The following is a 23947-nucleotide window of genomic DNA, read 5'->3' as shown; positions in this document are numbered from 1 at the left end:
TGTGCCCCTCCCTCGCACTCACTGGGTTTACGATTGCAGGACGTCCCTCTGTCTGACTGTACAGACACTATTGACGGCCTCGATGCCCCAGAGGGGTCCTATAGTCCTGCTAGATCAATTAGAAAGGTACTTCCAGCTCCAGTCACAAATCTATTACATCACTATGTATGACGAGTATAGCAAAGTAGTTAAGAACTGTAAGGATACCATAATGCTTGTTGTAGTTTACAGCAATTGTGTTTGCATTGTCTGTTGTTTGGTTTATGCTCCATTCTATGTTGTATCTGCTTGGAATTACTGCTTAACACTAATAACTCCTTTTATGAAATCAAAATTATATATATAAAAAAGCTGCAACTGAGGATGACATTAGTTTATACATCATAGCCAATCATAGCAATTCTAAGATAGCATGCAAACGTGCTACGTGGCTATGAGCAACGGTAAGTACTGTGATCATCCAGAGATGCCGGACTCATCTCTCAGTGAAAAGCATGCACAGTTAATGCTCCAATTATGGCACACATTCGGGGACTACAGGAGACCTTAATTAAATTTGGATTATTTCGTACAATTTTTGGTGACAAAGAAAAAAACTAACATTTGGAAATGCATGCTTCCCACTGGAGTGTGATGCTTTGCTCTTGCAAAAAAGTTCAACATAAGTTACCTCTGAAGAGTTATTACGTTACATTACTTTTAATTAGCAAAGGTTGAATCAAGGTTTGTTGGAGATGTTTCGCTTTTCATCCGTGACTGATGAACGACCGACCTGCATGCCAACAGGTTGTTGGGCAGGCCGATGGCAAAACAACTCATTTGTCGCCACAAATCAAGGCGATCGACCTATTGGTATGCAAGTCGGTATTACAAAGGAGAAAAAAACAACCCAATTGCTGTGTTGCACGTGTCCCCTCAGACTCAAGCACATGCTGGGCCATTCCTAGCAATAAATCAATTGAACGCTGATTGAAAAATGTTGCATACATGCATTGATTTCGTCTGTGGGTGTGGTTCCAAAAGGGATTTGGGTAAACGTTATTTCAGAGTTCCTAAGATAGTCCCATCATAAAGGGATAAAAGTTATTAAAACAAACTTAAAGAAAGGTTGCTGCTAGAGGTGGGAATCTTTGGGCACCTTACTATTCGATTAAAAATCAATTATTGATGCATCTTTAATTTATGTATATTGATGCAGTTTTACATTTCTTTTTGTTTCACAAAATAAGTGTTTATCATTTGCAACTTTAAAAAACAATGCATTTGTAATAAGAAACAGTTAAATTAATTCCCACATTTATTACATTAATGTAAATGTGGGCAAAACTGGAGCAGAAGAGCTCTATAATAAAGGAGCTGGTCGGATCTCTGGGTGAGGTGGCTCGCTGGAGTCAGCCAAATTTTTAGAACTGTCAGCATTACTTTATTTAAAATAAATAAATCGATTATTGACGTTTACTAATCGACTCTGTAATTGTCCATGTCCGTCTAAAAATGGATTATTTCCCCCGCCTCTAGTTGCTGCTGTCACTCTCGTCGACTGGAGCCAAGTCAACAACACGATCGAGTTTGCAGTGACTACTTTGTAAATGTCTGAATCAACTAACTGTAAAAGCCTCTATATGATTTATTTACTTTTTGTATTCTGCTATATGCTTTCATATGAACAGTTGTCATTGGTAAACCATGGGTTCTGGGGACGGCGTGACTTGGGTGGTAGAACAGCCATGCCAGCAACTTGAGGATTCCAGGTTTGATCCAAGCTTCTGCCATTCTCGTCACGTCCGTGGTGTCCTTGGGAAATACACTTCACCCTTGATCCTGATGGGTCGTGGTTAGGGCCTTGCATGGCAGCGCCCGCCATCAGTGTGAATGTGTGTGTGAATGTGGAAATAGTGTCAAATCGCTTTGAGTACCTTGAATGTAGAAAAGCGCTACGGAAATATAATCAATTTTACCTTTTTTTTTGTTTTTTATCATTTGTGCATCACTACTTAGTTTATTTAAAGGGGCTGTTTGCAACATTTACACAGATGCCTAGAGGGCGCTAACTTTCCAATGTATTTTACAGAGTACCGGTATATCCCGCCCTCTTACGGCCACTAGTATGTAATGATATATGTATGTAACACATGCACGTGGACTGTTTTTGTATGTGTGCACGCACCCTGCGCGTGCGTGTAGACTAGACCGGGTGAGTTACTGCTGTAAACACCAGGTACAGTGTCAGGTTCAAACACTGATGACATCTATTAAACAAGACAAGAAGCAAGGAAGTAGACAGAGACAGAATTCAATTTGGCTCAATTGAGGAGAGCGCGTCCGAGCTGTACTCTTGTAAAGTCTCCATCACGCTCTGGCGAAAGATTGTACGCTCCCTCTTTTATTTGGACTTTCCCTGATTACATGGCAACAGCTGTTTCTAAGGTACGGGGGTTGTAAACAGCCATCGCCTTTGGTTACAGAACAGTTAAAAGAAAAGGTCGTAAACAGTTCACAGAAAAAGTCGTAAAACAGTTCACAGAAAAGGTCACCTTGAAGGGAGTCAGGCCCTGCTTCCTCTCCGCTTTGTAGTTCTTGGGTCACAACAATATCTTTCTGTTGATTACAATACATGAAAGAAACAGAACACCTTCATGTTGCTTCCCATCCTACACAGTGGAGTTTTACAAGCCTTCTTCTTGGTAGGATTAAAGACAGCTTTTGTCTGATCGCCGGGAACTCATTGAAACACAAAGTTTTGTGATAACTTAGATACATTTATTCTGACATACAGTATTTTATCTAGTCCGGGGAAAAAAATGTATTGCATAAACTTAAGTGATTGTGAAAAATATTGACAATTGTAAGAGAAAAGTGTTCTGGTAAACTACTGATGGAAACATAAGCTAGCCGATGGTGTTTTGTTATATTTTTTACTTTGAAAAATGTAACTGTGAACTAGTTGAAAACAGCCTCTTTAACTAGTTAATATACTCTTATAGGCTTCATATTCCATAGCAATGACATACTGCATCTTGATATTGCTGAATATTGTTTAAAACCAAACATTACTGGACAACAGGAAAGAAGCTTAATCTAACTAAACATTGAGACAAGCCATTCATTTTAGTCAGTAACAACTGCAGACGCCAAATGATACATGACCGCAAAATATTTGGCTTGCAACAGAATATTTACTGTAAAAACTAAACTTACATATTACCTATGCTATAACAAAGCAAATTGCCTGACAGCATAGAATCTATACGCTGATAAACCATAATCACACAGTAGTGACGATGTCAATTGGAATCATTGTATTCCTTACATCTGCGCATGTGTATGACTCGTAGGAATGCGAAATGTAATTGCGCAATTAAAGACTTTTTTGCGTTAGTACAAACGTTACACTAAATAACACTAAATATATGTGTTTTGTCATAGTAAATATGTCTCACACTACATACAATTAATCTATCGTACAATTAATTAGGTTACCTCCAAAGACATGCACCTGGGGATAGGTTGATTGGCAACACTAAATTGGCCCTAGTGTGTGAATGTGAGTGTGAATGTTGTCTGTCTATCTGTGTTGGCCCTGCGATGAGGTGGCGACTTGTCCAGGGTGAACCCCGCCTTCCGCCCGAATGCAGCTGAGATAGGCTCCAACACCCCCCCGTCATCCCGAAAAGGACAAGCGGTAGCAAATGGATGGATGCATATGAAGTTGTCAAAGTGCCACCAGGCATGCTGTAGCGCATTTGGTTTCCTCGCTAAAAACAAAAAACATAACCTAATCAAACATTTTGATCGTTTGTACTGCGAAACATGTATAGTCAATGACAAAATACGAAAATATAACATAATTTAGGGTAACGATTGTACTAAATTGAAATATTTCCTTATTGTGCAATTATGTTTCTGCATTTCATGGATTCATATTGATGCACAGATGCAGGGGAGCATGATTTTCAATGGCGAGCATATCTCGCCAGAACAACGGCACTTGTTGGCCTAAATGAAAGGTTAGTTAGCAACAGACAAATAACAACTTTGCCTTTAACGACTTGATGCTTATTTTGTGGACCCATCCACATGTCAAAAAAAATGATGTGCCTCCATACTTTTATTTTTTGCGAGTGTAGAATCAAGTGGTTGACCACAAAAAGTCCTCTTTGGTGATGTTGAATCTTTTAAATCTTAAGAGTTTATATAAATCCATTCAGCTATTTTTTAATGTCTGGCTAGTATATTTGCCCCAAAACCTTTGAAATACGCTGACTTCTGTGCTGCAGAAATTAAATAAACTAGCCATATTGAATGTTTGCTTTCCACCTGCGCATGTGAAGTAAGGTGGACAGCGTCGAGGTCAATTGGTTGCAACCCCGCAATTGTGACCACCGCCAGGGTACACAGGTCTGTCTACATTTTAGACCTGAAGAAGCCTTTAGGATGAAAGATGAAATGTCTTCAACAAACAATAAGAATCCAGTTGCCTCAATTGAACTTTTTCTAATTCCAATGACCTGGATGACAGATAATCTACATCAGGGGTGTCCAAAGTGCTGCTCGGGGACCATTTGTGGTCCCCAGGTTGAGTTTTGTTGGCTCGTAGCATATTGTCGAAAAAACAGTGAAAATGTAAAAAAACAAAGCGCAAAAAAATCGGAATGTAATGAGAAAAAGCTGAAATTTTCAAAGTAATAACAGTAATTCTTAGTCATCTATAATGCAAAGTAGACACAAAGTTGTCTTTAAATATACATGTCATCTGCATTTTAGCATTTAAAAAAAAAAAAAAATTCAAAATGGCCTGCATACTTTTGACTTTTCAGTGTGCAGCCTTTGATGGAAAACCTTTAGACACCCCTGATCCAAAGTATTAGAAGCTCTCGAAATAAAAATAAAATAAGATAAAACATATAAACAAAGTTTAGTTAGTTAATTTAAAAATAAAAATAATACTAACATATGAATTAATTGATTAGAAAAATTACAACAATTATAAACACTTAGATGTGTAACTAAACATTAATATTTTCATACAGTCAGAATTTTTTACACTAGCTTATGCAGTTACATAATTTTAATATTATTACTACTAATAGTATTATATTCTAACAGTGGAAAAACAACAACAGTACAAATTTTAGAAAAAAAGCAAAAAAAAGTCAATGTAATGAGAAAAAACTTAAATTTTCCAACTAATAATTATTAATAATATACTTGGTCACCTATACCACAGATCTGACACTAAGTTTTGTCTTTATATACAGCAAAATGGCCCCCTCATACTTCTGTTTACGGCCTTTGATGGAAAATGTTTGGACACCCCGATCTACACAAACATTACTTTTACAATGATTGAACATTCTAACTACTATTCCAGCTGATCTGTTTAAACAAAAAACATTTGACTGCATTTTGAGCTCTAAATGTTTTCGTCTTTCTCTTCTCATCTTTGCCCTGCAGGGGGAGCTAGTGACCGCATCCAAGGCCATTATTGAAAAGGAGTACCAACCCAAGGTGATCGTCAGCAAGCAGGGGCCCAACCCTTTCAACAAGTTCACCGACCAGGAGCTGGATGAGTATCGCAGGGAAGTGGAGCTGAAACAGAAAGGGACTGAAGGTAAAATGGGTGTGTTGTATTTAAATGGTTCTGGATAGACGATGATATTTCTCCACGCGCACATGCACCGGCAACATAATTCACAGTGCAGGAGCAATGCGACTCTGCCACGCTCTGTTCTGAAATGGAAAAGTTACCGAAGGTTCAAGCCCCCGATCCCACTCCTCAGCCCTCTGCAACCGACGGCGGCCCCGAGCAGGGCCCCTCGACCCTGGGCGCTGCAGATGAGGTCTTCCCCGACTCCCCTCATAAGGAGTTCCACTGCGCCGTGCTGCGAGCTCTCAGCAAGGAGCCACTAGAAGCAGATCAGGCTCCAGGTACATGAAGCGGAGACACTTTTTCGGTGTCGGCCTCCCGTTTCTTCAACAACCACTCCGCAACTCCCCTCCCCTCTGCTCATCCCCGGCCTACCTCAGTGGGACGCTTGGAGCCCCCCTCCCCACAACCTGCTGTGCCCTCTACTCTCTGGAGGTTTTGGGTCTGCTGCTGCTGTTTTTGTTGTGTCACCACGAGCAACACATTAATCTACCTCCGCTTTAATTTGCTCCCTCCATCCCCTTATCCCCTCGCTCTGATGTCTGGTGCAAAGACATCCGAGAACTTCCTGCAGTGTGATTGGGCGAGGAGCTGAGGATGCTGAGCGTTAAACAAACACGGATGCTTGTCCCTTGCATCCAAAAGTGTGTTTTGCTGTGGAGTGCTGTGCTAACCTAATGATTGAAGCTCCATCATCCAATCAGAATAGCCCGAATTGGGACTTTTAATGGTGGTGTGTTTTCCTGCTAACCTGTCCTGGGTCAATCACCTCTTGCTGCTCCTTTTAAATTACTTAACTGGTTTGACTCTTTTGTGGATTTTTAAGCATTCTCTCTTTTAAATTATTCTGTTTTTGTCTTGGATTAAACCATTCATTATTATATAATCTTGTATTTGTTCATTTTAGATCAAGAGCAACTAGCAGAACCCGAGGAGGAGGAGGCCAAAGACCCAAAGGCCACCTGTACACCCCCCAGCACCCCAGTTAGAGCAGAGGAAGGTAGGTTTATCCGGCCTGGTTTAGCATGGGTTCCTACATGGGCCGTCTTCAGCAGTGTCCAGAAGGAATGGAGTCCTCCGATGCATCCGTGTGGCTGTTTTGATGTTTTAATCGCATTACTATTGTGCAGTGTTTGTGTAATAACAGGCCAAGAGGGAGCAGCCCCATGCTGCACAACAGGGCTTTTTTACACGTCGAAAAGCTATTGAGGAAGCACCGCTAACACATGGGATCAGCTCTAAGTTGGTAGTAATCAGGGCGCCCTTGAGGAGATTGCCTGAAACCGAGTTGGCCATACTCTTTTTATACATGACTGAGCAAGTTGTTATTGTTCCTGTTAATTATTCATTTGTTGTAAATGTCATGAAATAAGAGGGTGGATGGTAAATTACACGTCATTACTGTACAGGGAGCTATATATCAACAAAAACTTACTGCTACCTGGTCAGAGCTAAAGCCTAAACAAAAAAATACCATCTACTCTACAGAAAATCTAATCGGAACTATGTTCAGGAAGTATATGGTGGCACTTCACACGTGTAATATACATATAGTTTAGTTTATTTTGTCTCTTAAGTTACTCAAACCTTCAGCATATGGAAAATAATACAACTATAACCGTATTGCACGAGACGTTAGTGTGCCTCATGATTGCTTAGTTCCGCACCAATATGCAAAGAATTTAGGTTTTGTTACACTTTTGTGATATCAACTTGGAAAACGTGAGGTACATCTGCGACACGACTCGCCTATGTTATTCATTAAAGTTGAGATTAAGTATTTTATTGTTTTTACATCTTAACATTAAAAATAGTTAACTTGTTTTTACAATGAATTTTTTTTGGTTTTATCCATTATTTCCTTTGGGCATAGTTGAGTTGTCCCCGAATGTTACACTGCATTTCTTTAAATTCAAGAGTTGTTATTTATTTGTAAGAATTATAGTTTACAGAAATATTAGCATTTTCTTCCTCTTGGTCTTTATTACTGTTGGATTACACCTACATCACAGCAGCATCTATAGTGTTACAATAGTTTCGAATTCTTAGGGCATTAAATCCATCACAACTGGACTGTTTGTCTTAGAAGATTGAATACAATACCAAGCGCTCCTTAGTATTTATCCTCTACAGGAGGGGGCATGCCCAGACAAAAACATTTTTTGGCTCTATTTTGGTGCAAAACAACAAATGCAAAGAGACCTACAGTTGTCGTTCTACACCACCATAGAGTGAAAACATTTATGTCAGGGCATGCCCCCTCCTATAAAGGATAAATACTTTGGATCCGGCACCAAACGCTCACACGAGATCTGTCGTGGAAGACGTTTTGCCTCTCATCCGAGCAGGCTTCATCAGTTCATGCTCAAAGATTTAGGTTAGACAGATCTAGTTTGAGCGCTTGGTGCGGGATCCAAAGTATTTATCTTCTACAGGAGGGGACATGCCTCGACAAAAATGTCTTTTAATTTATTGTGATGCAAAACGACAGTGGTTAAGATGCAAAGAGAGACCTCTGCCAGTACAATAACAGAGGTCTCTCTTCTCTGCACCCTAAAACTGTCGTTTTACACCACAATAGAATGAAACCATTTATGTCAGGGCATGCCCCCTCCTGTAGAGGATAAATACTTTGGATCCGGCACCAAGCGCTCAGACTACATCTGTCCTGGAAGACATTCTGCCTCTCATCCTAGCAGGCTTCATCAGTGAGTCATACCAAAGACTATAAAAAATGGGACCCATTACCTCCCTGCTTGGCACTCAGCATCAAGGGTTGGAATTGGGGGTTAAATCACCAAAAATTATTCCCGGGCGCGGCCACCGCTGCTGCTCACTGCTCCCCTCACCTCCCAGTGGGTGAGCAAGGGTGATGGGTCAAATGCAGAGAATAATTTCGCCACACCTAGTGTGTGTGTGATAATCATTGGTACTTTAACTTTTAACTTAACTTCATGCTCACAGATTTGTATGAGACAGATCTAGTCTGAGCGCATGGTGCGGAATCCAAAATATTCATCCTATACAGGAGGGGACATGCTGTGACGAAAATGGATTTTACTTTATTGTGGGGAAAATGACAGTGGTTAAGATGCAAAGAGAGCTCTCTGCCAGCACAATAACAGACGTCTCTCTTCTTTGCATCCGAACAGTTGTTGGTTTACACCATAATAGAATGAAACTATTCATGTCAGGGCATGCCCCTTCCTGTAGAGGATGAATACTTTGTATCCGGCACCAAGCGCTCAGACTAGATCTGTCCTCAAGCACGTTTCACCTCTCATCTGAGCAGGCTTTATAAGTTAATGCTCACAGATTTAGATAAGACAGATTTAGTTTAAGCGCTTGATGTGGGATCCAAAGTATTTATCTTCTACAGGAGGGGGAATGCCCTGACAAGAATGGCTTGGCTCTATTGTGGTGCAAAAGGACAGTGGTAAATATAAAAACAAATACCTCTGCCAGCACAATAACCAAGTTCTCTGTTCTTTGCACCCTTCAGCTGTCGTTTTACACCACAATAGAATGAAACCAATTATGTCAGGGCATGCCCCCTCCTGTAGAGGATAAATGCTTTGGATCCAACACCAAGTGGTCAAACAAGATCTGTCCTCAAACTTGTTTCACCTGTCATCCGAGCAGGTTTCATCAGTTCACAAATTTAGATAGGACAGATCTAGTCTGAGCGCTTAGTGCCAGATCCAAAGTATTTATCTTCTACAGGAGGGGGCATGCCCCGACAAGAATGGCTTGGCTCTATTGTGGTGCAAAAGCTGTCAAATGAAAACCTCTGTCCACTTCTGTAGAGGATAAATACTTTGAATCCAGCACCAAGCGCTCAGACTAGATCTGTCTGAGCATTAATTGCTGAAGCCTGCTGGGTACTTTTCAGACAATCTGTACAGTCATGTTGCCATCGATGCAATGCCTTGACAATACAATGACCTGGATGAATGAGAATATTCATAGGCACAATAGTTCATAATATAAAGATTATGATTATTTAATTGGGACTTCTGCTAACAATAGTTAGCCTAGTGCAGCTCTCATGTCAGGTGTAATCTAAGAAATGTAATGTTGTTCTATAACATGTCTCTCCTTTACCCCCTTCGCCTCCATCGTCCATCTCGTTGGGGTCCACTAAGAATGGCCAACCGCCATTCTTTTTTTGCCCAATTCAGTTTTCTTTTTGTTGTTTTTTTCATTTTAACACAGTGCCTGTGGTTTGATCTGCATAGACATTTGTTTCTATTTGTGCTTTTTTTTTCCTTCTTTGTGGCTGCGATTACAATCAAAGGAGAAGGAAATGCAAAAGAGTACCTGTTACCATAGTAAGTACGTACAGTTCCACCCTCCCAATGACCACACCCACGCCACCTCCATGCTTGTCTTCTAGCATCCCTTCCCTCTGCATGGCTGTAGTGCTAACGCTGTCTGGACTAACTTCATAGGCCCCGGTTTTGAGATGCCTTCGCCCGGTTTTAAGTCGTCCTCTGACTCCTACTGGATGTGGATGGGTGTTATTTCAGAGCTCCTCCCACTTTCTATTAGATTCACTTTCACACTGCCTGGAAAAAAGGCGTCACTTTTTCAGAAAATTCCTGGCTTGTGAGGTAGTATCAGCGCCGTAACAAAGCCCTTTGATTTATATTTAAAAAATAAATAATCTTTCTCTTTCTTTTTCACTGTCTCTATGCATCACTCCTTTACAGGCCTATAAATATATCTATCTATATTTACCTACTCTAAATCAATCTATCTGTCAATCATCTCTACCTCTCTTATTTATTTATTTTTATTTTTACAGAAGGACATAGTTTTGTATTTCATTATTGTTCCTTTTGTTAATATCAGAGTCCGTTCTGCAAAAAGGTCATCCTTAGAAGCACACACCTTATGGACAGGGACCCACAGTTAAAATATACATCATCATACAAAATGCAATACATTTCAAAATCTACCCACCAAATACCCATTTACAATTTCATTTATAGATAAAAAAGGAATCTTTAAATCCACCAAATCAGTCTCAATATCCTATTATTCAAATTTGATTAAAAGGTTGCATCTTGAAGATCTGCGATAATCTCATCATACATACTGAGGTCAAGACCAGTATGTATGTATGTCTCTATATCTGTAACTATCTATATTTTTTTTAATATTTTTTTTTATCTATACTCTATTGCTATCAATACCTCTATCTATTTCTCTATATACTGTAACTATCTCTATACATCTATATCGAACTCTATACCGCTCTAAATAGCTATCTGTATACCTCTACTTCTTATCTCATCTATCCCTATCTATTTCTCTATCTTGTTATATAAATTGAATGATAACATTATTATACAAATACCCTGCATCTAATTATTTGAGAGCAGCATTTGCGGTAAAGTTCTGCTTGAAAAACCCAAAACAAATACAGTAAATAGTAAACAAAAGGGTGTCATTTTAATTTGTTTGCACGTCAACAATATTACAGCATGAAAATGCAAACATTTCCAAATGTGACCCAAAAATGGACATTTTCCAAAAAGTTCCCTGTAAATAAACGATGAAAACGGCCATATGTGGGTATAATGTTCAGTGTAGGCCTGTGTGAGTAACTATAGTAACCACAAGTTAGAATTTAGAATTAGTTTACATTTACTACAATGTTAATGTGCTGAATACTCATGTTACCTGCAATCCTGTACACATCAACTGATCTGATACCTGGTTCAATAAATGAATAAAAAGTGACGGATGCCTCTGAAGTAAACCTCACCACTCAATTTTTGGTCAACCTACTAATGATCCACTGTGGAAATAACCTCATGTTATGTCACAAAACGGTGGGTAACGTCCTGGAAATGTGTTGTTCTTTTGTTCTTTATTCCAGACGACGCCTTTACCAGGTACACCAGTGCCTCATTTGAGTGTGCGGGGCTTTGCATTTTGAAAAGCTGCTCCGAAGCCATGTTTTATCAATATAAGAAGTGTGTGTGCGTGTGTGTGTCGGACAGTAATGGTTGAATTATCAAAGGCGCAGTGCAGTGTTTTTATAGCATGCTAGTAGTGTTAGAGCAACATTAAAACTGGTGTTTTTGTTCTTCACGCGGCAAACGCTTCTTAACATTGTGCATTAGCAGTATGTTGACTATAAGAACGGTGGCTAATTTAACAAGAACATGTTGCTCTCTCTGCTGGTGACCATTTTTTGGGCTGCTTTTGATGATGCAGTTAATTTGGGTGTATATTATCCTCCTGTGACCCTTAATTGCGAAGTATTCTAACAAATTGAAACACTTTTAATTGTAGCCATAAAATTGCTTTTATTTTGGTGTAACATACAGATATTTGTATGACGACCATGGGATGTCAATACAATATCTACCAGTTCCAATTAGCGCAACTGAAATTATAAGTGCTCAGGTCTCAGGAGGTTAAGACGCGCACACACAGTTGTGTTGTTGCTCCCGCGCTGGTGTGTGTGTGTGGGTTTTGCTTTTCTAAAAACCTAAAAGCCTTTTTCAGTTTTTTCTGTTATAGACTATATATTTTTTTGTCTATATGCAGGGTGCAAATGATCAAAGGAATGGCACTCGTTAAGATTTTGCTGTTTAAATGAAGGTAAAGCTAAGTCAGAGTGTTGCATGTTATACCGTATTGACCCGAATGTAAGCTCGTATTTTTTTACTCATAAGAAAGGTTGTCTTATTTACCGTATTTTTCGGAGTTTTAGTCGCACCGGAGTATAAGTCACACCTGCCGAAAATGCATAATAACCCTAACCCTAACCCTAGAAGGAAAAAAACATATATAAGTCGCACTGGAGTATAAGTCGCATTTTTTTGGGAAATTTATTTGATAAAACCCAACACCAAGAATAGGCATTTGAAAGGCAATTTAAAATAAATAAAGAATAGTGAACAACAGGCTGAATAAGTGTACGTTATATGACGCATAAATAACCAACTGAGAACGTGCCTGGTATGTTAACGTAACATATGGTAAGAGTCATTCAACATATAGAACATGCTATACGTTTACCAAACAATCTGTCACTCCTAATCGCTAAATCCCATGAAATCTTATACGTCTAGTCTCTTACGTGAATGAGCTAAATAATATTATTTGATATTTTACGGTAATGCGTTAATAATTTCTCACATAAGTCGCTCCTGAGTATAAGTCGCACCCCCGGCCAAACTATGAAAAAAAACTGCGACTTATAGTCCGAAAAATACGGTAAGTCCCAGAAATCTACAAAGACTATAAAAATGGGACCCATTACCTCCCTGCTTGGCACTCAGCATCAAGGGTTGGAATTGGGGGTTAAATCACCAAAAATGATTCCCGGGCGCGGCACCGCTGCTGCCCACTGCTCCCCTCACCTCCCGGGAGGGACCAAGGGGTGGGTCAAATGCAGAGGTCAAATTTCACCACACCTAGTGTGTGTGTGACAATCATTGGCACTTTAACTTTAACTTAACTATACATTAAAAAAAAAAGGCTGCACCAACTTTTGAGTGAAAGCTTTTCTTCCAGTCACTCACCCACACGTATATATATATATTTTTTTAAATGTCTCAAAGGTTGATCAATGTAGAAAGGTCATCAAAAAACAGTTGGGTAGTTAAGCAATATGATTTTTATTTTTTCAATTGACACATACCAATTGTTCATTCACTGATATCGAGAACATGAGTGTATGTCTTCCGCTCATGGCTTAATCTGGTCTTAGAAAAGAGGAGACTTCTTATATCCGGGTCAGTGCGGTATTACTGTACATTTTTGGAAAAGTGTGTGACCGTTTGGGCTCAGTGAGTTGATGAAATGTTGATTAGTCAATTCATCACATGGTAGAGCTATTTGTCGCTGACTCGTGAGAAGTTTTCTTTTTTCAAAGAAGAAAATTGAACAGTGATGAATTGCATTCTGGGCATTTGCATACTTGGATATTGGAATGTGTGAGGAAAAACCGGAGAACGTGGGATTCATCTGCGACTATGCATTTCTGGTTTTAATGGTTTTTAAGGGAGCTTTAGGCTTTGTGGCGGGTGCTTATGTAAAAGTTTGTATCCTAAGTTCAATGGTGGCTGATTTGAGCGCTAAGCCTTGTGTTCAATTCCCGTTATTGTGGTTCAGCAGCTTCTTTCGCTCTTTTGATCAAATCTCCCTCTCCTCCCCCGGCAGAGACCTTGCCAGAGCCCACCTTTAAGGATGAGAGCGACGCTGCCACCCTGAGACAAACCCTGCCAGATTTAACCCCTGATGACCCTTCCGACGCCCCGGCACTTCCCGTCGAAGACTCCGCCCCCGTCACGGTCCCCCACACCCCCACAGCTGCTGAGCCCGCCCCTGCTGCAGAAGCCGCCGCGGACGGCGAGGAACCCGCCGACGCCGCAGTCGACCAGGAGGGAGACGAGTCTCCCAGCAAATCGCCTTCCAAAAAGAAAAAGAAGTTCCGCACTCCTTCCTTCCTGAAGAAGAACAAAAAGAAGTCTGAGTCCTAAATAAGCTTCACATTTCTTTTTCGTCCTTTTTGGTTTTGTTGGATTAATCGCCGCACCGCTTATTTTAACATCGCTTGCTTTTTAACCCGTTTTTCTTTCATTAGCGCGTGCCAATTTTGTATACAGTGTAAAAATAATCCAGTTTTCCCTCATTAGCTGTGAGCGAGTGATGTCTCCTGTCTTGTCCACTCTGCTGGCCTTCAATGCATGTCTAGTAAGAGTTAGTTTCGAAGGACTATTCATTCAAGCGTCGTAACCATTAGAATGTATTGGGATTGTAAAACGAAGTGTCTTTTGAAAAGCAAAAAAAAAAAAAAAAAAAACATAACCGTGGCTGCAGAAAGGAACGACGCATACGCGCTTATGTAACTTTCAGTTTTAAATAAGAACGATAAACGGGTCGGCACAGGTTTTAGCGCATTATGCAATGCTTTAACGATAGAAGCTACAGTAAATGGAATGCGTTGATTCTGATGCACAGAGTGAGACATCCCAGGAAGCGTCCACAAGCATCCAATGGTTGCTTTACTATGAAGGAATGTGTACAAAGAATAGCTTCGTTTTTGTTTGTTTTTCACTTGTCGGAGTTCAACTTTTTTCAATTTTTATTTCTCTACTGAAAGAAACGGGGGAGAACATGCTTTATTTAGTGTGATGTATTTTATTTTGTCACATCGTAGACGAGCCATAACTGCTTGCTGTGAGAGAGCACTGTGAACCGCCACTGTTTTACTTTAACCACTTTCCACAAGTGTTTTATGTATTAGTTTTTAGCTTGTGTATAGAACTAAACACTTTCACTGTTACAACTCAGCCTGTTTTTATTTTAATCAAACTGGATCTCTTCTATAACTTTTTTATTACAGCACATACTTTTGCCATTATTGTAACATGTAGAGATGTGCTTTTAGGTTGCAGGGCATTAATACAAAGACCTAATATTATATGCTAATTCTTTGTTCTGCCTGAATCACTTCCAACTAAATGTCTCATGTTATCATCGACTGACGTACTACTTTCACGTTTTTTTTCTTCTTTTTTTTACAACCATAAATAAATATGCTATGTCCAAAATGTTTGTATTTGTATTTTCATTCATATGTCATTCTTTTTAAGTTTATATATGCAGCATTTAGCCACTATTGCCCCCACTTGTGGAACAGCCTGCCGGAGAGCCTCAGGGATGCAGAGACTGTTGATATTTTTAAAATGAAAGGTTAAAGGCATACCGTTTTAATCAGGCTTTTTACTAATCATTTTAAAGCCTTCTTAGGTCCTTCATTTCTATTCTACTAATTTCTATTTTACTTATTATTACTAATATTCAATTTTTTTATTTTTTTTATTTTTTAATATATTCTAAAAAAAAATGCATTGTTTTTTTATTGATATTCTTATTTTAAAGACAGTACACCTAAAAAATTAATGCATAGTTAATTCCAATAAATACATTGGGAAAAGTTTTAATATGTTTTTAATTACACTACATTTTCACTGCTATATTTTACCAATGATCGTCACACACACACTAGGTGTGGTGAAAGAAATTAACCTCTGCATTTGACCCATCCCCTTGTTCACCCCCTGGGAGGTGAGGGGAGCAATGAGCAGCAGCGGTGACCGCGCCCGGGAATAATTTTTGGTGATTTAACCCCCTATTCGAACCCTGGATGCTGAGTACCAAGCAGGGAGGTAATGGGTCCCATTTTTATAGTCTTTGGTATAACTCGGCCTGGGCTTGAACTCACGACCATTATATCCATCCATCCATTCTCTACCGCTTGTCCCTCTAACTCTATTATAAATCTTACTGATACATAACTTGTAGAGATGTCCGATAATGGTTTTTTTGCCGATATTCCGATATTGTCCAACTCTTAATTACTGATTCCGATATCAACCGATACCGATATATACAGTCGTGGAATTAACACATTATTATACCTAATTTTTTTGTGATGCATTAAACAATGTAACAAGGTTTTCCAAAATAAGAGAATAACTTCAACTCCAGTTATGGAAAAAAATGCCAACATGGCACTGCCATATTTATTATTGAAGTCACAAAGTGCATTATTTTTTTTAACATGCCTCAAAACAGCAGCTTGGAATTTGGGACATGCTCTCTGTAGATTCCTAATGAAGCCTTTAGCTTGACGCTCCTCTACTTTCTCCTGCTCCGCTTGCTGCGGCAACAACAAACAAACTCCAGACGCTCCTCTTCGTTTTGTATAGTTTACTTAATAATTCAAAAACGTAAAACAATAACGATGTGGGAACAACTGAATGGCAAAATAAAAGGAGTTTGTTACAGTAGGTGTTAGAAAAAGCAAGACTAAGAAAAAGTAAGAGTGAGGTCAAAAAACTGTGTGGCTCAATTCCCCCGCACCTGACTGCCATTACCCATAATGCCCTGTGTCCCAAAAAACCACCTACCACACAGATCCTTCCGCCATATATGCAATTTACACAGTTACGTCATCAAACTGTTTAGACAAATGTAATAATTATTCTAAGCATGCAAATATATACATTTTCGTATTATGCAAATAAATAGTCCCATTTTGGCTGAATAAACATAAAGCACCTTCCATAAAAATGTAAATTAACTTAAACAGCATTTAGGCTCCTACATTACCGGCCCCTAATTGTTATCAATGTCCTTGAAACAATTACTTAAACATGTTAACTCAAATTCAAGGTGCCTAAATAACCTTAATACTTCTCAAAGAAGCTTGTAGTCCTTTGCCCCATTCAACTTGAGGTCTTTGCTTCGTCTCCATACTTTAATGATCTTCTGCTTCTTGAAGAAGACATAGCTTTGTAATAGGGCGACGAAGCTCGTTAGTCTTAGTTTTCACTTGAACTTGACGAACAAGTCCGTCTCCACCAGGAAAAGTCTCTAGAATTCTTCCAAGTGGCCAGGAATTTCTGGGTGAAGTATCGTCCACGATCAGCACCACGTCTCCAACACAAAAGTTTCTTCTAGGTGAAGACCATCGCTGACGTTCTTGAAGTTGCGCTAGGTATTCCTTACACCAGCGTTTCCAGAAGATATCCGCAAGGTATTGTACTTGTCTCCATCTGCGACTGGCATATTGGTCGCACGGATGAAACACTCCTGGAGGTAGCTCAGGTTTGACCTTCAGCAATAACAGATGGTTGGGTGTGAGAGCCTCCAAGTCGTTGAGGTCTGAGGATGTCTTTGGGATGGGTCTGCCGTTTATGACTGCTTCGGCTTCACAAAACAAGGTATAAAGACCCTCTTCATCCAAAACTTGTTCCTTTACGGTAACACTCAGTATTTTTCTCACTGAACGGATTAGCCGCTCCCAGCTTCCTCCATGGTGAGATCCTGCTGGTGGATTGAAATGCCACTGGATACCTCTTTGTAGCAAGTGTTCGTAAATCTTCTTGGTGTTCCATTCTTTGATTGATTTCCTCATTTCGCTGTCAGCTGACCGAAAGTTGGTTCCGTTGTCGGAATACATCTCTTTGACTTGTCCTCTTCTGGCGAGAAATCTTCTGATTGCATTAAGACATGCATCGGTGTCGAGTGAGGATGCGACTTCCAGATGTACGGCTCTTAAAGCAAGACACGTGAAGATGACGCTATACCTCTTTACATGTCCTCTTCCCCTCTTCACTTGGAACGGACCAAAGTAGTCCACAGCGACTCTTGTGAAAGGTGGATAGTCAGGTAGGACCCTGCATGTTGGTAGATCTGCCATGAGTTGCTTTCCAGCGGCTCCGTGGAGTCTTTTACAGATGACACACCTGGACAAAAACCTTCTGATGGCTCCAATGGCTCCGGGTATCCAAAATTTCTGACGTAGATTGGCCATCATGTGATTCCTTCCGGCGTGAGCTGTTAGGTCATGAATATGTCTCAACACAAGCCTTGTGATGTGTGAATCCTTAGGCAATATGGCTTGCTGCTTGGAGTAGTTAGGCATTGCTATACGGCTCAACTTTCCACCAACTCTCATAACTCCATCTTGAAGAATTGGATTTAACTTGAAAAGTGCACTACTTTTCTTTACTCTTTGATTTTTCTCCAGCATCGCCCAATTTTCTTTGAAACTTTGTCTTTGACAGAACTTCACAATTTCTGTTTCTGCTCTAGTCATGTCATCACAAGTCAGACACTTTCCTTCGACATCTTTCTTGAATTCAAGCATCTTACTTCCTTCTCCTGATGTTCTTAGTTCGTTTCTTTTTTCATTCAGCTCTTTCAGCAGATCTTTGAATTTTAGAAACCAGGCAACAGCACGCTTCAATGCTGTCCAAGAGGAATAATGGTTCATCCACTGATCCACAAAATCTTTGGCTTCTTGTGTGTGAATGACGTATACATGAGTCACTCTTTTGACCTCTAGGTCGTCCATATCCAGCATTCCAGGATCTGGATTTTTAGGCCACTGGTCTTGTGAGCGGAGCAAGAAACTTGGTCCTGAAAGCCAGCTCTCATTTTTCAAAAATGCTTCCACGGTCTGTCCTCTTTAGACGTGATCAGCGGGATTCAGAGTGGTGTTAACATATCTCCACAGAGATGTCTGAGAGTGCTCCAGGATAGCCGCGACCCTGTTTGCAACAAACGTCTTGAATCGGGTACACTCACTGTTTAAGTACTTGAGCACCGCCGTGCTATCTGTCCAAAAGATAGACTCCTGGATCTCCAGTTCAAGCTCTTTTCTCAGAAGCTTATCCATCTTTATAGCAACTGTGGCTGCAGTCAATTCCATTTGAGGAATAGTCGGAGACTTTAGGGGCGCCACCCTCGTCTTTGCCATGATCAAGGTGGATTGAGCTTCACCTGTTGAAAAGTGCATCAGCAAGTAGCTTGTGGTTCCGTAGGCATCTTCACTTGCATCAGCAAAGTGATGAAGCTGCGCAAAGGCTGGCACACCAAACTGCTTTAACTTGATGCATCTGTCAACTCCAAAATGTTCAAGCTGTGACAGACTTGAGATCCACTTTTTCCATCTCTCAATCACTATGTCTGGCAGGTCTTGATCCCAACTATGTGCTATATAAATAAAGTGGATTGGATTGGATTGGATTATATTTCTGCCGACATAGATCTTGCAGAATTCTTTTAGCAGGCAATATTACTGGAGCTAGAAAGCCGAAAGGATCAAAAATTTAACTTACTATGGAAAGCAATCCTCTCCTAGTGTATGGTCTATCTTTGAGGTTGATCTTGAACTTGAATTGGTCTGATTCGGCACACCACTGGATGCCTAATGTTCTCTCCACTGGCAGGTAATCCTCATCCAAGTCCAGATCTTGAAAACCCTGTGCTTTTTCCTTTTCTGGGATCGAGTTAAGCAACTTCCTGTTGTTGCTTGACCATTTTGTCAGCCGAAATCCTCCTTTTGCCAACATTTTTCTCAACTCGGCACACAGGGTAATGGCTGTATCTTCATCAGCAACTGACTTAAGACAGTCATCCACATAAAAATTATTGTTGACAGACCTTGCTGTTTCCTGTCCAAACTCGTCCGCTAAGTCTGTTGCACATTTTTGAAGTGCACGTTGCTCTGAAATTGCCTTGTTATTTGGCATAGCCAAAGGCTTCTTCTTCACTAGAAGGCAAACATTGTAGTGGCCATCTTTAATTACTGCAGTTTGAGACACCATACTGATAAACTGATGGTCGTCCTTGGACATCTCAATGTTTTCTTTTTGTCCAGCATCAGGAAAGTCGTGCTTGAACTGCAGCTGCCAAAGCTCCTCAAGCTTCACCACTGAGATTCTGTTTGCAGTAATTCCTGTCAATTTGTCCACTGCAGTTCTGTCACTTCCACCTCCGAGTGGTCCATTTACTGTCCAACCTAGCATCGTTCTCACAGCGTATGGTCCATTATCCACACTTTTAACCACTTGCAGTGGCTCCATCGCTTTGGGAATATTTACTCCGATGAGTAATCCAATCTTGGCTTTAATATTAGGTATTCTCACCTCCTTTAGGTGTGGCCACCTATCAATATCCTCTTGTCGGGGAATATTGTCCTTAGAGACAGGAATGTCTTTCTGTGTATAAACTTCCTTTAGTTCCACAAACTCTTTTCCGTCCAAGCTGCTGATTTCCAAGCCAGTCACGATGCTTGTGTTCACGACTGTGTCGTTTCCCATTGTTCGCAACGAGATGCTTACATTGCGTCCACTCACATTCAGTTGGTTTAGCAGTGACTCTGTGGCAAAAGTAGCTGAACTACCTGGGTCCAGGAAGGCATACTTGATCACTGTCTTGGTTCCTTTTTGTGCCTTGATGTAAACGGGAAGGATCGAAAGAACACAATCTTCTCTACCGGCCCCAGTGAAACCACAGGTTTCAGTTGTTTGTACAAGGGCACTTGATATTGTTTGCTGTTCAAAATTGTCCTTTGTGGTTTCTTCTCTGGAGTCTTTATGACCAATGTGTAATAATGTGGGATGCTGTCTAGAGCATTCTTGACATTGAAGTTTTTGTTTGCAACTACTACTCATATGTCCATGCTTTAAACATGCAAAACATACACCTTTGCTTCTCAAGAAGTCAATCTTGTCTTTGTGTAGCTTGCTCTTGAATTCCTTGCAAACTGTAAGGCTGTGTTGCTCTCCGTTACAATAAACACAAGGTTTTCCAATAAAGTCCACCGAAACTGTGCGTGTTTTTGTTATGATGTGGTTATCATTTTCTGTCTTGGGGGGCACAACGACTGTTGTAAACACCTTTTTTGGTTTGAGGGTTTCTACATATTGTGGTTTTATTTTCTGTCTCACAGAATCTTTCGTGTTCATGGTGGTTTCTTTTATGTTTCCATAAAGCGGATTCAAAAGATACTTGACTTGCCGGTTTACAAAGTCCACAAAATCCTTAAACTTAACTCTTGTCTTTGTTCTTTCTTGCAAGTCGCATGCAAACTTCCTCCAAGGTTCCCTGAGTTTATATGGAAGTTTGTTTGTCAGTGCCTTTATATTAGCTGTGTTGTCCAAGTCCTCCATGTAGTTAATGTCTGTCATTGTGTTAGAGCAGCCTGTGAGGAATAATGCGAAGGACTGAAGGGCAACACCGTCTTCTGGCTTGATTGTTGGCCACTCCATGGCTTCTGTTATGTAGGCTTCTGCTATCTTAAAGTCATCACCAAAAAACTCCTTTAACATTTGTTTTGCTTTAGTGTAGCCTGTTGATGATTCCATATGGATGCAGCTCTTAACCAACTCATGTGGTTGTCCACTTGTATACTGTAGCAAAAATTGAAGACGATCCCGATTGTCATTAGTGCGGCTTTCAATTCCATGTTCTATGGCCCCCATAAAGGATTTGTATTCCAGGGGGTCACCCTTGAATGTTGGAATGGAAAGATCTGGAAGTAGAGATGCCTTGTGACTCTTCACGAGATACTCTGTGACGTTGGCTTGCTAAGAAATTGCTTGGCAAAGCCCATCAAGTGTTAATGCCTGTTCTTTAATTTCAGTCTTTGGTGCAAATGTAGTCATTTGAATAGCTGTGGGGGGAGCACTATGTTTAATGCTGTGTGTTGGTAAGGTGGGTGGTGGTACTTGTGTGTTAGGACTAGTAAGTCTTCTACCATCCTTCTCGTCAGCTGTATTGATACCGTCTTCTTCTTGTGTGTTTTCGTAGTTTTGTAAGACCTCCATTTTAGCGTCACATTCAGCAAGTGCAGTTTGCATTGCATGCATTTCCTTTCGAGCTTTTATTGCAGCTTCTTCCGGTTCTATGGCCAGCTTTTCTTGTAAAGCTGTCACCTTTGCTTTCAATGATGCACGCTCCATTTCTGCCTTTAATCTGACAGAAGAATATGAAGAACGTGAACTTCCGCTTCGTGATTCAGTTTTACTTTGACTTCTAGCGGTCCGCTTTGTTGATGTAGAGCGACTATATCTGCAGGTGACACTTGTCTATTGCATTCTTCCGCTTGCTCAACACGCTTTAAAACATCTTTCATCCACTCCTCACATTTCCAGAAAAAGTCCTCCATTTTATTTTTTGGATTAAACCAGTTGTTTTGATCTTCCACAAACTCCTCCTCAGACATGAATTTCTGTACATCAGAATTAAGATTCAAAAATTCTTGCTGCAATCCACTAAAGTCCACACGAAGCTGATTTTTTACAGCGTCCACATTAGCATCCTCCTCCATTAAGTGCTCAATCTGCGTCATCAAACAAGTCAATTGAGCCAGTGCGCTCCTGCGTGCCTGCATCTTTCTCGCCTTGTGCTCTTCTACAGCCTTCTCGGTCATTTTTACTGTCCTTTTTCCACTGTCTTGTGCATCCATAACAAGCCAATATTTCCACAACGAGTCAATAAAAAATGCCGATGTGCAGCAGCGTCGCACCCGGACGAGCTTCTCTCTCTCTCTCTCTTTCAAGCAGCGTGCACTCACGTACCTAATCGCGTCCTCTTACAGGCTTGTTCCTCTGTTCCTTTTCAGTCAGGTGGTTCCACGTTCCTCTTAATCCACAAAGAGCAAGTTTTTTGACTAAAATGTAGATTCCTAATGAAGCCTTTAGCTTGACGCTCCTCTACTTTCTCCTGCTCCGCTTGCTGCGGCAACAACAAACAAACTCCAGACGCTCCTCTTCGTTTTGTATAGTTTACTTAATAATTCAAAAACGTAAAACAATAACGATGTGGGAACAACTGAATGGCAAAATAAAAGGAGTTTGTTACAGTAGGTGTTAGAAAAAGCAAGACTAAGAAAAAGTAAGAGTGAGGTCAAAAAACTGTGTGGCTCAATTCCCCCGCACCTGACTGCCATTACCCATAATGCCCTGTGTCCAAAAACCAACCTACCACACAGATCCTTCCGCCATATATGCAATTTACACAGTTACGTCATCAAACTGTTTAGACAAATGTAATAATTATTCTAAGCATGCAAATATATACATTTTCGTATTATGCAAATAAATAGTCCCATTTTGGCTGAATAAACATAAAGCACCTTCCATAAAAATGTAAATTAACTTAAACAGCATTTAGGCTCCTACACTCTCCCTGAGATAATCCTGATACCCACTACAACTATGGGAAATACTATACTTTGACTTTCACAAAGTGCATTATTTTTTTATTTTTTTTAAACATGCCTCAAAACAACAGCTACAAAAACAATGGATGCACACAGCTTCAGTCCAGAGTATACTAGAGTAATAAAGTAAACAATAACATAGTCCTCATTTAGTGCAAGACTGCCTGGTATACTCTATAATAGGGAATTATAAACTGGGCTCACATCCATCTTCCGCTTGTATTTATTGTGTATCTCCTTATGATTCTTGAAGAGGTGGGAGATCTAATTGATCGCATTAAAGGAAGACGTCTTGGTCCCTCCTCGCATAACCATCTTTTTGCAGTCATTGCAAAGTGCCAGTTTTTTATCCGTCAGAGACACTTTAAAATAATCCCAAACCATAGACATGGTGTCATTAGTCAGTCACCGAGCTCGCTGGCTTGTTAGCCAGGCTACAGCACCGGCAACAACACACATCTCTAATAACTTGCCAATATTAATTCAAAAAAATTAATTGTACTAATCAATAACCAATTAATTAAGATTTATATTAAATAATTTATATATTAAAACTATATAAAACGTATTATATATGTATATATACTATATATATATATATATATATATATATATATATATATATATATATATATATATATGTATGTGTGGGGGAAAAAAATCACAAGACTATTTCATCTCTACAGGCCTGTTTCATGAGGGGGGTACCCTCAATCGTCAGGAGATTTTAATGGGAGCATTCGCATACCATG

General features: G+C 40.1%; 1 protein-coding gene across 11 annotated transcripts in view; it reads left to right on the top strand.

The window, feature by feature from the left end:
* add1 (adducin 1 (alpha)) overlaps positions 1-15225 on the top strand; it is a 64681-nt gene extending 49456 nt beyond the window's left edge. For 2 of the 11 annotated variants that reach the window (XM_061927067.1, XM_061927064.1), the window contains exons 13-17: positions 5455-5611; positions 5698-5928; positions 6555-6647; positions 9945-9982; positions 13832-13978. In XM_061927067.1, coding sequence (XP_061783051.1) covers positions 5455-5611; positions 5698-5928; positions 6555-6647; positions 9945-9979 — 516 coding nt within the window. In that variant the 3' untranslated portion in view covers positions 9980-9982; positions 13832-13978. Of the gene's footprint in view, positions 1-5454; positions 5612-5697; positions 5929-6554; positions 6648-9944; positions 9983-12211; positions 12266-13831 lie in introns of all 11 variants that reach the window. The other 9 variants (XM_061927061.1, XM_061927060.1, XR_009811424.2 and 6 more) reach the window with 8 other exon arrangements.
* Positions 15226-23947: the final 8722 nt, after the last annotated feature.

The sequence above is a fragment of the Nerophis lumbriciformis genome, linkage group LG32 (assembly GCF_033978685.3).
Source record: "Nerophis lumbriciformis linkage group LG32, RoL_Nlum_v2.1, whole genome shotgun sequence".
Classification (NCBI taxonomy): domain Eukaryota; kingdom Metazoa; phylum Chordata; class Actinopteri; order Syngnathiformes; family Syngnathidae; genus Nerophis; species Nerophis lumbriciformis.
This window is presented reverse-complemented; position numbering and strand designations above follow the sequence as displayed.